The sequence below is a fragment of the Oncorhynchus keta genome, chromosome 35, assembly GCF_023373465.1.
Source record: "Oncorhynchus keta strain PuntledgeMale-10-30-2019 chromosome 35, Oket_V2, whole genome shotgun sequence".
Classification (NCBI taxonomy): Eukaryota; Metazoa; Chordata; class Actinopteri; order Salmoniformes; family Salmonidae; genus Oncorhynchus; species Oncorhynchus keta.
Window position 1 is genome coordinate 79,944,579 of NC_068455.1, and position 15,083 is coordinate 79,959,661.

At 42.7% G+C, this 15,083-nt stretch overlaps 1 protein-coding gene across 4 annotated transcripts; it reads left to right on the plus strand.

Annotated features, from left to right (window-relative positions):
* Nucleotides 1-452: 452 nt before the first annotated feature.
* On the plus strand, nucleotides 453-10,179 carry LOC118381793 (butyrophilin subfamily 1 member A1-like). Of its 4 annotated transcripts, none has more exons than XM_052497974.1 (5): nucleotides 453-893; nucleotides 2,921-3,304; nucleotides 3,553-3,837; nucleotides 3,954-4,087; nucleotides 9,683-10,179. In XM_052497974.1, exons 1-5 carry the CDS (start codon nucleotides 863-865, stop codon nucleotides 9,767-9,769), a joined length of 921 nt encoding a protein of 306 aa, XP_052353934.1. In that variant the 5' UTR covers nucleotides 453-862; the 3' UTR covers nucleotides 9,770-10,179. The 4 variants fall into 4 exon arrangements, with proteins under 4 accessions (XP_052353934.1, XP_052353933.1, XP_052353932.1 ...); XM_052497973.1 differs by lacking the exon at nucleotides 453-893 and adding an exon at nucleotides 1,230-1,417; XM_052497972.1 differs by lacking the exon at nucleotides 453-893 and adding an exon at nucleotides 1,710-2,019.
* The last annotated feature ends 4,904 nt before the right edge of the window (nucleotides 10,180-15,083 follow it).

Sequence of the window (15,083 nt, forward strand, 5' to 3'; positions counted from 1 at the left end):
ATTTCACTGTAAGGTCTACTACACCTGTTGTATTCAGCATTTCACTGTGAGGTCTACTACACCTGTTTTATTCGGCATGTCACTGTGAGGTCTACTACACCTGTTTTATTCAGCATGTCACTGTGAGGTCTACTACACCTGTTGTATTCAGCATTTCACTGTGAGGTCTACTACACCTGTTGTATTCAGCATTTCACTGTAAGGTCTACTACACCTGTTGTATTCAGCATTTCACTGTAAGGTCTACTACACCTGTTGTATTCATCATTTCACTGTAAGATCTACACATGTAGTATTCAGCATTTCACATTAAGATCTACACATGTAGTATTCGGCGCATGTAACAAATACAATTGTATTTGTTACACATGAAAACATGTTGTGAACCTGGTGTGACATTATTGAAACTGTGCTGACCCCTAGTGGACATCAAGAGGAACTACACCACGCTATTCAAAATCAGCTGTCGTGAGTCGAGCATCTTGATGTTACCTGAAATAGGCTAAGCATATATTTTAACATTTCTCATTTATTTAATATTTATTTAACTAGGCAAGATGAACTCAACAACATCGACACAAGTTACCTGCTATATTTGGGCAACAGGATTAAGACAGAGAGAATTTGGCTAAATACAATGTATGCTTCTGGATTACGAGGAGGCTGGTATATACCGTGTCATCGGTAACAGTTGTGTACAAGCCACCTAGCAAATCAAATATTGGAGCGAGTAGTCATTAGTTAAATTACATGTTAACCACAGAGAGAGCCTAATAGACGCGCAGTAGAGTTCACCTGCCGAATGCCGACACACCGGAAAATGAACTAAAACAACGAATGAGAGACGGTGGAGGCTACCAGAATGAAGACAGACATGTTCCGGAATAAACGTGGTGAGTAAAACACTTGCATTTCATAGGCCACTCCCTGCCCGGTATCTTATTGCGCCGCATTACAACCTTGTTATTTACAACGTTTTTGGAACAGATTCCTATAGGAACGTTCCACAAATTAAACCCACCCTGACAGGCTAACCATGTGTATATGACCAATACAATTTGATTGGATTTGATTTGACAGGTTGGTGGTGAGTGTGTGTGTGTGTGTGTTGAGACAGCAGTACAAATATTGGCTCACTTCCTGTACACTATAAGCACGCGGCGGAACACCGCTTCCCAGTCAGTACCGAGTTTGACGCAATGCAACTTTATTCAGCAAAAAGGGGGAGACTTGGGAGAGTATTTTTGCTGCTGATAACTCATCGGTAATGTCAATGTATCCTGTCGCACAGATTGACATATTCCTATAGTTCTACATAACTTCTGTCTTTAACGGGACAATATGAAGACTTATTCGGTCTGCGTGTTGTGTTCACTTTTAATGTACATCATTATTATAACATCAAGTCACACAGGCGGTAAGTACGTTTGCTAGCTATCACAACAATACAACACCAATTACAATGTAAGATAAAACATGAATCAATACAAAACACAACAGAAAAACGGTTAAATTCCTCAATTACTAGGTCCTTAATCAACACCCTAAACTGCCTGAGCAGCACCAGAACGTCGTAAAACGGTATTCTTTATACTGTGATAGACAGTTCCAACCCGTCTGTTGGCCTATCACAGTAGAGACTGGGCGTGGTTTAAACTTGCTCAGCCTATTGCAGGCACTCAGGCGGGTCAAAAGCTAGCGTGCATTACTCGACTTGCGTTTTTCTAAAGCGACTAATATAAGGACAGGACATGACATGAGACGGGAGTATAAATTAACGCGTTGGTTAATGCGTTTCAACGTAGTTAAACAAGGAGTGGATACAGGTGCAGTAGAAGGTATAGAGTATGATACTAGAATATCAATACACAACAATAACATTGGACAACAACTGCCGAGAAACAAAAACCTTTATTTAACTAGGCCAGTCAGCCAATATGAAGACTTCTTTGCCCTTCTGGTTGTGTACAATGTCAATGTACATCATCGGAATATCATCAACATCTAGTGATACAGTTGGTAAGTAAGTTAGCTTGCTAGGACTAATGTGGATTATATACAGCTTCTGTAGAATGGGATAGGCCCCGGTTTCCCGAAAGCATCGGATAGGATCCTACGGTTCTAACGATTAAACGTAGCCTTAAGATGCTTCTTGTAAACCGGGGCCAAATCAAAGTTTATTTTGTCGTGTACACTGATTTGCAGGTGTAACATCTTGCTGTCATGGTCAGGTATTGCTATTAACTGTGGTTTTAAAGCTTTTAACCGAAACACGGAATAGCCTTTGTTATCGTTTCAACAGCTGATTGCCGCTTTAAAGAAATGTCTGCAGGTAACTAACTAACTGTTCAGGAGAACTATTAAAGGCCCAGTGCAGTCAAACATCTGATTTCCTCTCCTGTGTTTTATATTTACACACTGAGGTTGGAATAATGCTGTGGCATTGTGAACATGATTATTATGCCATTTTAGTGTTGGAGATGCCACTTCTATTCTATCACAAAAAAAACGTGATCTCTTTAACTTAACTTAAGTTACCCAGAAATGATTTGATCTTCAGATTGGACCTTTTAAAAGTGTCTCCTGAGGTCGCCTAGCGTCATGTGAAAGCTCTCACTAAAGAGAGATCAGCTGTCTGTGGAAACACAGCCTTTTTCATATCTGTGATTGATTCAAACACCTCCGATCAACTCATCAATAAACCGATTGTTCTAACGGATCCCTACTATTTAGTGAGACGCTTTATTCAATTGTGTATGAGAGTAAAGTTCACTTTTGTAGGATTGATGTTAGTCAATGTTCATAGACATGACCTTAGCTGTTGTGGGAGTCACTGTCAACCTGCTCAACATTCAGTAGGCATATGTCTTGCTTTGTCTCAAAGGTATATGAATCTGTAATCTGTTTTTCTCACTGGCAGTTCAACCCATTGTGGCCTTAGTTGGTGATGACGTCATCCTGCCTTGCACCCTGAGACACACAGTCAGCGCTGTGCATCAGTCAATAGAGTGGCAGAGACCGGACCTAAAACCAAAAGAGGTCCATCTTTACAGAGATGAGAAGGACGATCTTGTGCTCCAGAATCCAGTCTTCGGGGGAAGGACGTCACTGTTTAAAGAAGAACTAGAGAACGGCAACACTAGTTTAAAGTTGACCAGAGTGAAACTCTCCGATGCTGGAAACTACACCTGTTACATTCCACTGCTGAACCACCAGAAAACCGTCATTCAACTGCTTGTTGGTGAGTCAACACACCTGCTGACCACCCAAACCCCCTTAAGAGACAGATCGCATGAAATCAAGGGTGAGTTCAATGTCAAGTCCATTGCATGATGAGTATTAGTTACATACTGTAGATTGGCCATATACTACTAACCCCGAGTTGCCTTATTGCTATTGTAAACAGGTTACCAAGGTAACAGAGCAGTTCAAAAGTACTGTTTTGTCATACCTGTGGTATACGGTCTGATATCACAAACATTATAAACTAGGTGGTTGGAGCCCTGAATGGTGATTGGCTGAAAGCCGCGGTATAGCTGTGTACCTGTATAGGTGCTGTGTCCAGACCAGTTATCATCATTGAGGGAATAGAAGGCGATAAGGTGGTACTGCGGTGTGAGGCTGAAGGCTGCTACCCAGAGCCTGTCATGGAGTGGTGTGACGCTCAGGGACGCGTCCTCCCTGCTGCTGGACCTACAGAGACGTCCAGAGACCGTGAAGGCTGCTACACTGTGACAAGCCATGTCACCGTCCCGAACTGTGACAACAACACCTTCACCTGTCGCGTTCAACAGTTGCAGATCAAACACATGAAGGAGAGACAGGTTCATGTTCCAGGTGAGAGTTTTGGATATTTGAATGAAGGCACGATCTGTAAAGTAAATCCTGTATAAAAGTCCTTTCATGTGTAATAAGCATTAGGTATTGTAATAATTCTACTTCCTGTGTTTCAGATCAGATGTTTCCTAAGACTTGTCATTCCTGCTGGCTGACAGTTCTTGGAGCAGTTCTTGTCACAGTTCTTGTTGAAGCTGTAGCTGGATGTCTCTACCTGTTGATAAGAAAAGGGATATTGACCTTCAGAAAGGTAAGTCACACTTCCTGGTGTGGTAGTGTTATGGGGTAGAGTTACTTCCTGGTGTGGTAGTGTTATGGGGTGGAGTTACTTCCTGGTGTGGTAGTGTTATGGGGTGGAGTTACTTCCTGGTGTGGTAGTGTTACGGGTTAGAGTTACTTCCTGGTGTGGTAGTGTTACGGGGTAGAGTTACTTCCTGGTGTGGTAGTGTTACGGGGTAGAGTTACTTCCTGGTGTGGTAGTGTTATGGGGTGGAGTTACTTCCTGGTGTGGTAGTGTTACGGGGTAGAGTTACTTCCTGGTGTGGTAGTGTTATGGGGTGGAGTTACTTCCTGGTGTGGTAGTGTTATGGGTTGGAGTTACTTCCTGGTGTGGTAGTGCTACTTCCTGGTGTGGTAGTGCTACTTCCTGGTGTGGTAGTGTCACTTCCTGGTGTGGTAGTGTTACTTCCTGCTGTGGTAGTGTTATGGGGTAGAGTTACTTCCTGGTGTGGTAGTGTTATGGGTTGGAGTTACTTCCAGGTGTGGTAGTGTTACGGGGTAGAGTTACTTCCTGGTGTGGTAGTGTTACTTCCGGGTGTGGTAGTGTTACTTCCTGGTGTGGTAGTGTTACTTCCTGGTGTGGTAGTGTTATGGGGTGGAGTTACTTCCAGGTGTGGTAGTGTTATGGGTTGGAGTTACTTCCTGGTGTGGTAGTGTTACGGGGTAGAGTTACTTCCGGGTGTGGTAGTGTTACTTCCGGGTGTGGTAGTGTTACTTCCTGGTGTGGTAGTGTTACTTCCTGGTGTGGTAGTGTTACTTCCTGGTGTGGTAGTGTTACTTCCTGGTGTGGTAGTGTTACTTCCTGGTGTGGTAGTGTTACTTCCTGGTGTGGTAGTGTTACTTCCTGGTGTGGTAGTGTTACTTCCTGGTGTGGTAGTGTTACTTCCTGCTGTGGTAGTGTTATGGGGTAGAGTTACTTCCTGGTGTGGTAGTGTTATGGGTTGGAGTTACTTCCTGGTGTGGTAGTGTTACTTCCTGGTGTGGTAGTGTTACTTCCTGGTGTGGTAGTGTTACTTCCTGGTGTGGTAGTGTTACTTCCTGGTGTGGTAGTGTTACTTCCTGGTGTGGTAGTGTTACTTCCTGGTGTGGTAGTGTTACTTCCTGGTGTGGTAGTGTTACTTCCTGGTGTGGTAGTGTTATGGGGTGGAGTTACTTCCTGGTGTGGTAGTGTTACTTCCTGGTGTGGTAGTGTTACTTCCTGGTGTGGTAGTGTTACTTCCTGGTGTGGTAGTGTTACTTCCTGGTGTGGTAGTGTTATGGGTGGGGTTACTTCCTGGTGTGGTGGAGCTACTACTTTAACGCCTGAAGGTACCATGTTCATCTGTACAAACAGTAGTACACACACAATGATGCGATTTAAAAAAATAAATAAGCTGAAAGGTATGGATGTAAACTTCAAACTTCAGACTTCAACTGTAAGGTAGAATTCTGCCTAACTGGCAGGCCCAGAGAGCAAATCAAGTGCCCCTATAGGCCTACCGCTGGCCAATCAGAACTCAGATGAATGTCTGCATGGTTTCTTCATGCCATAGGCTGTTAAACAAAGGCTCTAACACGCATCAAATACTGTGAGATTTCAAAACCATGACTAGAGAGACTCAACGAACACAGCAAAGAGCTGCTGCTTTTATGAGTAAATTCATATGTTGTTATTCAGCAACGTCAACTCTTAGTTCAACACTTTTATAAGATAAGATCTTATAAAATATATATCAGATATAATTTAAATCTCCCTACTTCCACTCACGCTACAACCACCACTGTAGCTGTAATGAATGAATACAACCACCACTGTAGCTGTAATGAATGAATACAACCACCACTGTAGCTGTAATGAATGAATACAACCACCACTGTAGCTGTAATGAATACAACCACCACTGTAGCTGTAATGAATGAATACAACCACCACTGTAGCTGTAATGAATGAATACAACCACCCCTGTAGCTGTAATGAATGAATACAACCACCACTGTAGCTGTAATGAATGAATACAACCACCACTGTAGCTGTAATGAATGAATACAACCACCACTGTAGCTGTAATGAATGAATACAACCACCACTGTAGCTGTAATGAATGAATACAACCACCACTGTAGCTGTAATGAATGAATACAACCACCACTGTAGCTGTAATGAATGAATACAACCACCACTGTAGCTGTAATGAATGAATACAACCACCACTGTAGCTGTAATGAATGAATACAACCACCACTGTAGCTGTAATGAATGAATACAACCACCACTGTAGCTGTAATGAATGAATACAACCACCACTGTAGCTGTAATGAATGAATACAACCACCACTGTAGCTGTAATGAATGAGTACAACCACCACTGTAGCTGTAATGAATACAACCACCCCTGTAGCTGTAATGAATGAATACAACCACCACTGTAGCTGTAATGAATACAACCACCCCTGTAGCTGTAATGAATGAATACAACCACCACTGTAGCTGGAATGAATACAACCACCCCTGTAGCTGTAATGAATGAGTACAACCACCACTGTAGCTGTAATGAATGAATACAACCACCACTGTAGCTGTAATGAATGAATACAACCACCCCTGTAGCTGTAATGAATGAGTACAACCACCACTGTAGCTGTAATGAATGAATACAACCACCCCTGTAGCTGTAATGAATGAATACAACCACCACTGTAGCTGTAATGAATGAGTACAACCACCACTGTAGCTGTAATGAATGAATACAACCACCCCTGTAGCTGTAATGAATGAATACAACCACCACTGTAGCTGTAATGAATGAATACAACCACCCCTGTAGCTGTAATGAATACAACCACCACTGTAGCTGTAATGAATGAATACAACCACCACTGTAGCTGTAATGAATGAATACAACCACCACTGTAGCTGTAATGAATGAATACAACCACCACTGTAGCTGTAATGAATGAATACAACCACCCCTGTAGCTGTAATGAATGAATACAACCACCACTGTAGCTGTAATGAATGAATACAACCACCCCTGTAGCTGTAATGAATGAATACAACCACCACTGTAGCTGTAATGAATGAATACAACCACCACTGTAGCTGTAATGAATGAATACAACCACCACTGTAGCTGTAATGAATACAACCACCACTGTAGCTGTAATGAATGAATACAACCACCCCTGTAGCTGTAATGAATGAATACAACCACCACTGTAGCTGTAATGAATGAATACAACCACCCCTGTAGCTGTAATGAATGAATACAACCACCACTGTAGCTGTAATGAATGAATACAACCACCCCTGTAGCTGTAATGAATACAACCACCCCTGTAGCTGTAATGAATACAACCACCCCTGTAGCTGTAATGAATACAACCACCCCTGTAGCTGTAATGAATGAATACAACCACCCCTGTAGCTGTAATGAATGAATACAACCACCCCTGTAGCTGTAATGAATGAATACAACCACCACTGTAGCTGTAATGAATGAATACAACCACCCCTGTAGCTGTAATGAATACAACCACCACTGTAGCTGTAATGAATGAGTACAACCACCACTGTAGCTGTAATGAATGAGTACAACCACCACTGTAGCTGTAATGAATGAGTACAACCACCACTGTAGCTGTAATGAATGAATACAACCACCACTGTAGCTGTAATGAATGAATACAACCACCACTGTAGCTGTAATGAATGAATACAACCACCACTGTAGCTGTAATGAATGAGTACAACCACCACTGTAGCTGTAATGAATGAATACAACCACCACTGTAGCTGTAATGAATGAATACAACCACCCCTGTAGCTGTAATGAATACAACCACCACTGTAGCTGTAATGAATGAATACAACCACCACTGTAGCTGTAATGAATACAACCACCACTGTAGCTGTAATGAATGAATACAACCACCACTGTAGCTGTAATGAATGAATACAACCACCACTGTAGCTGTAATGAATGAATACAACCACCACTGTAGCTGTAATGAATGAGTACAACCACCCCTGTAGCTGTAATGAATACAACCACCACTGTAGCTGTAATGAATGAATACAACCACCACTGTAGCTGTAATGAATGAATACAACCACCACTGTAGCTGTAATGAATGAATACAACCACCACTGTAGCTGTAATGAATGAATACAACCACCACTGTAGCTGTAATGAATGAATACAACCACCACTGTAGCTGTAATGAATGAATACAACCACCACTGTAGCTGTAATGAATGAATACAACCACCACTGTAGCTGTAATGAATGAATACAACCACCACTGTAGCTGTAATGAATGAATACAACCACCACTGTAGCTGTAATGAATGAATACAACCACCACTGTAGCTGTAATGAATGAATACAACCACCACTGTAGCTGTAATGAATGAATACAACCACCACTGTAGCTGTAATGAATGAATACAACCACCACTGTAGCTGTAATGAATGAATACAACCACCACTGTAGCTGTAATGAATGAATACAACCACCACTGTAGCTGTAATGAATGAATACAACCACCACTGTAGCTGTAATGAATGAATACAACCACCACTGTAGCTGTAATGAATGAGTACAACCACCACTGTAGCTGTAATGAATACAACCACCACTGTAGCTGTAATGAATACAACCACCACTGTAGCTGTAATGAATGAATACAACCACCACTGTAGCTGTAATGAATGAATACAACCACCACTGTAGCTGTAATGAATGAATACAACCACCCCTGTAGCTGTAATGAATACAACCACCACTGTAGCTGTAATGAATGAGTACAACCACCACTGTAGCTGTAATGAATGAATACAACCACCCCTGTAGCTGTAATGAATGAATACAACCACCACTGTAGCTGTAATGAATACAACCACCACTGTAGCTGTAATGAATGAATACAACCACCACTGTAGCTGTAATGAATGAATACAACCACCACTGTAGCTGTAATGAATGAATACAACCACCACTGTAGCTGTAATGAATACAACCACCACTGTAGCTGTAATGAATGAATACAACCACCACTGTAGCTGTAATGAATGAATACAACCACCACTGTAGCTGTAATGAATACAACCACCACTGTAGCTGTAATGAATGAATACAACCACCACTGTAGCTGTAATGAATGAGTACAACCACCACTGTAGCTGTAATGAATGAATACAACCACCACTGTAGCTGTAATGAATGAATACAACCACCACTGTAGCTGTAATGAATGAATACAACCACCACTGTAGCTGTAATGAATGAATACAACCACCACTGTAGCTGTAATGAATGAATACAACCACCACTGTAGCTGTAATGAATACAACCACCACTGTAGCTGTAATGAATGAATACAACCACCACTGTAGCTGTAATGAATGAATACAACCACCACTGTAGCTGTAATGAATGAATACAACCACCACTGTAGCTGTAATGAATGAATACAACCACCCCTGTAGCTGTAGTGAATGAATACAGGTGACTGTTAGTTGACTGATCATGTGAGGTGCTATTAGACAGTTCTGTTCTAATCCTGTCTCCCATCCCGTTTAAACAGGAACCGTGGACGTCAGTAATGAAGAACAAGGAGACGACGAAGAATGAGGAAGATGAGGCCAGTGATCCCAGTCTGTCATCGGTTTAAATGTGAAATGATGCCCCACGCTCTTAACCACTAGTCTACCTGCCACTCCATATATACCACTAGTCTACCTGCCACTCAGTATATACCACTAGTCTACCTGCCACCCAGTATATACCACTAGTCTACCTGCCACTCCATATATGGCACTGTGTCAGAAGCATTAGTTTTTTATATCAGGCATCTTTGGTGTAGTTTATGTAGTCTGTAATAGGTGCTGATTTATTTGACAGGGACAATGCACAATCATATAGTGAAAGGACCAGCTATTGCATACAGAAGCAATCAATGCCTGGCTGAGTTACATTTACATTTACATTTAAGTCATTTAGCAGACGCTCTTATCCAGAGCGACTTACAAATTGGTGCATACACCTTATGACATCCAGTGGAAGAGCCACTTGCATCTAAATCTTTTTTTTTTGGGGGTGAGAAGGATTACTTACCCTTACTTACCCTATTCCTTGAAGAGGTGGGGTTTCAGGTGTCTCCGGAAGGTGGTGATTGACTCCGCTGTCCTGGCGTCGTGAGGGAGTTTGTTCCACCATTGGGGGCCAGAGCAGCGAACAGTTTTGACTGGGCTGAGCGGGAACTGTACTTCCTCAGTGGTAGGGAGGCGAGCAGGCCAGAGGTGGATGAACGCAGTGCCCTTGTTTGGGTGTAGGGCCTGATCAGAGCCTGGAGGTACTGAGGTGCCGTTCCCCTCACAGCTCCGTAGGCAAGCACCATGGTCTTGTAGCGGATGCGAGCTTCAACTGGAAGCCAGTGGAGAGAGCGGAGGAGCGGGGTGACGTGAGAGAACTTGGGAAGGTTGAACACCAGACGGGCTGCGGCGTTCTGGATGAGTTGTAGGGGTTTAATGGCACAGGCAGGGAGCCCAGCCAACAGCGAGTTGCAGTAATCAAGACGGGAGATGACAAGTGCCTGGATTAGGACCTGCGCCGCTTCCTGTGTGAGGCAGGGTCGTACAGCATGAACCTACAGGAACGGGACACCGCCTTGATGTTAGTTGAGAACGTCAGGGTGTTGTCCAGGATCACGCCAAGGTTCTTAGCGCTCTGGGAGGAGGACACAATGGAGTTGTCAACCGTGATGGCGAGATCATGGAACGGGCAGTCCTTCCCGGGAGGAAGAGGAGCTCCGTCTTGCTGAGGTTCAGCTTGAGGTGGTGATCCGTCATCCACACTGATATGTCTGCCAGACATGCAGAGATGCGATTCGCCACCTGGTCATCAGAAGGGGGAAAGGAGAAGATTAATTGTGTGTCGTCTGCATAGCAATGATAGGAGAGACCATGTGAGGTTATGACAGAGCCAAGTGACTTGGTGTATAGCGAGAATAAGAGAGGGCCTAGAACAGAGCCCTGGGGGACACCAGTGGTGAGAGCGCGTGGTGAGGAGACAGATTCTCGCCACGCGACCTGGTAGGAGCGACCTGTCAGGTAGGACGCAATCCAAGCGTGGGCCGCGCCGGAGATGCCCAACTCGGAGAGGGTGGAGAGGAGGATCTGATGGTTCACAGTATCGAAGGCAGCCGATAGGTCTAGAAGGATGAGAGCAGAGGAGAGAGAGTTAGCTTTAGCAGTGCGGAGCGCCTCCGTGATACAGAGAAGAGCAGTCTCAGTTGAATGACTAGTCTTGAAACCTGACTGATTTGGATCAAGAAGGTCATTCTGAGAGAGATAGCGGTAGAGCTGGCCAAGGACGGCACGCTCAAGAGTTTTGGAGAGAAAAGAGAGAAGGGATACTGGTCTGTAGTTGTTGACATCGGAGGGATCGAGTGTAGGTTTTTTCAGAAGGGGTGCAACTCTCGCTTTCTTGAAGACGGGAGGGACGTAGCCAGCGGTCAGGGATGAGTTGATGAGCGAGGTGAGGTAAGGGAGAAGGTCTCCGGAAATGGTCTGGAGAAGAGAGGAGGGGATAGGGTCAAGCGGGCAGGTTGTTGGGCGGCCGGCCGTCACAAGACGCAGATTTTATCTGGAGAGAGAGGGGAGAAAGAGGTCAGAGCATAGGGTAGGGCAGTGTGAGCAGAACCAGCGGTGTCGTTTGACTTAGCAAACGAGGATCGGATGTCGTCGACCTTCTTTTCAAAATGGTTGACGAAGTCATCTGCAGAGAGGGAGGAGGGGGGAGGATTCAGGAGGGAGGAGAAGGTGGCAAAGAGCTTCCTAGGGTTAGAGGCAGATGCTTGGAATTTAGAATGGTAGAAAGTGGCTTTAGCAGCAGAGACAGAGGAGGAAAATGTAGAGAGGAGGGAGTGAAAGGATGCCAGGTCCGCAGGGAGGCGAGTTTTCCTCCATTTCCGCTCGGCTGCCCGGAGCCCTGTTGGTGAGAGACTTCTGTATTGCCGGGGTCGCGACAGAGGTCACACGTAGGGAGTTGCAGAAGGGACAGTCTTATCAGGCTCTTCTCAGTTAAAGCACAACAATTCATAACGCAATTGAAGGAGAGCAGTTTTTATGGATCTAGAAGCACAAGCATTTCGCTACACTCGCAATAATATCTGCTATCCACGTGTGTGACCAATACAATTTGATCTGCAATGTATGTGAGGCCTTTGAGACATCATACTAAATATGTTGACTTGCTGGTCACGGGACATGCAAGTGTTACTTCTTTGAGTTGCTGAGTCAGAGGCGCTAAGCCTTGTGGGATATTAATGAATGTGAACTCAGCAACCGTAATTCCAGAACAGTCCCACTGTTTTAAGCTATTTTTTTTTCTAAATCAGCCTTTGGATTCCTTGCACCTTGCGTTTGGAAGGATCTACAATGCACTTAAATGGGAGGAATTGGCGTCTCTGGGGCATTTGACAGTTGTTAGGTGGTCTTTTTTTGTGATCGTGTTTTACTTTTCATGTATTTTAAGGCCAATCTCAAAGCTGTCACCCCTGGTGAACAGCTAAAATAGTTTTATTTACTAACTCTATTTTATCAATGTACCAATCAGGCTTCAGGAAGAAGCATTGCACAATTACAGCAGCCATGAAGGTTTTAAATGATATCACTGAAGCCATTGACAAAAAACAGCACTGTGTCTCACTTTTTATTGATCCCTCGAATGCTTTCGATACAGTTGATCATGCTATACTAAGGCAGAGATTGTTGACTGTAGGTCTTTCGGAGCATGCAGTTGCATGGTTTGCTAACTATCTGCCTGATAGAACTCAGTGCACTCAATTTGATGGGCTCATGTTGTATTAAATTGTCTGTCTTGAATGGTGTGCCCCAAGGCTCTGTACTTGGTCCTCTCTTATTCACTATTTATATAAATGATGTAAAATGTCCAATGCACAACTTCATTTTTATGCTGATGATACTGTTATTTACTGTTGTGCCTCGTCTCTTACAAAAGCTTTCCAGAACATGCAAACTGCTTTTCATACTGTTCAACATACCTTGTGTCAATTGAAGCTTATCCTCAATACTGGCTAAACTAATGGTGTTTTCTAAAGCAAGAAATAGACCTCTGAACCTTTCACCTATTACTACCTGTCAGGGCAAGGAGATTGAGGTTGTAACCTCATATAAATATCTTGGAATTTTAATTGACGGCCTCTCTTAAATTGCATATTCAACAACTTACAAAACAATTGAAGCTGAAATTGGGATTTTATTTTAGGAATAAGGCCTGTTTTTCTTTTGAAGCCAGAAGGAGGCTAGTATCAGCTACATTTATGTATTTACTAGACTATGGGGATATTTTATATATGAATGCTTCCACTCAGTGTTTGAGATCAATTAATACTCTTTACCATGGCACTTTGAGATTTATTTTAAACTGCAAAACCCTTACGTACCACTGTACTTTGTATACCAGGGTTGGCTGGCCTTCTCTAGTCACTCGTAGGCTCAGTCACTGGTATACTTTATTTACAAAGCCATTTTGGGATTACTACCTTTTTATTTGTGCATTTTTATTGTTCAGAAATGTGGTGGGTACTCTCTTCATTCGCTGGACTTTATCCTGCTAACTGTTCCAAATGTCCGAACTGAATTTGGTAAAAGGGCTTTTATGTACTCTGCACCATCATCTTGGAACACCTTACAAAATACTTTTAAACTGGAAAAACTTGTCCCGATTGGTGTTTTTAAATCACTGATGACGGATTTTGATGCTGATTCCCTGACCTGTCAATGTTTTTAATTTGCTGTTTTATACTCTTGTGAATTCAATGGTTTTTACTAGATTACTTGTAGTTTTTCATCTTGTTTGTCTAGTTTTTTTTTGTAATGACTTGGTGCTGCCTATCTTGGCCAGGAATTTTAATCTCAATGAGCCCTTCCTGGTTAAATAAATAAAATGTGTAGTGTATTGTGGTGATATACAGGGCTCACCTGGAAAAGAGACCTGTCTCAGCATTAACTTCCTGTCAAAATACAAAAATGTGAAAAAATGTTAATTTGGCTCCATGATTTGTAAACTGTTAACTGTTGCTTGTTGAGCTCCAGACATGGATTATCTGCAGATAAATGATCAAAACATTCTCTGAAGATGTAATTCCTCAGGGCAGGAACTATATAGAGAGGACGGCTGATAGAGGAAAATATAGTTTAGATGATCAAATGTATACTTTAATGATTAGAACCATTCATGCTAATACTATATTTGTTATGATCTGAAAAGTATGGGTTCTTAATTGTACTGTTACTGAAAATGTAAGCAGAAATTAATTGTGTCTGTGTCTCCTGGGAAAGTTTTGAAGCAGGGATAAGATAGTACTTCAAACAGATAAGAATGTTTTGGTTGGATTCCATTAGCAGAGAGAAGTATATCCTTTAGGCAGGTTGGAATGTAGTTTGAGGGGAGTGAAACTATCTCCAGGACTGAATACTGCGCCATTGTACGGCTGGGAGAGGGGGTGTAACTGATGATGTCATTTTATGTCTTCTTCAGATTTAAAATGTAATGTTCTTTGTATTTTGGGTCAGTACTCATCAAGAATAAATGCTGAACTTGTTTTTTAAGACTGGTCTCTTGCTAATTCATGCAAATGATAAACTTACAACTTATCATGAATTAGAAATGAGTGCGAATTTGATTGGCTTTGGTAATAAAAACATAAGGGAATTTAAAAATTCCTCTATCAACGGCGTTCTGGTCCAGTCCATGTTCCTCAGGGCAGGAACTATATAGAGAGGACGGCGTTCTGGTCCAGTCCATGTTCCTCAGGGCAGGAACTATATAGAGAGGACGACGCATCATTCTGGTCCAGTCTCATTTGTTCAGTCCATGTTTTTTGTTGCAGGCCATCTAATAATTTGGTAAAAATGTATTTCAACTCACATTTCACCATCTGACATAATGGTAGTCAACGT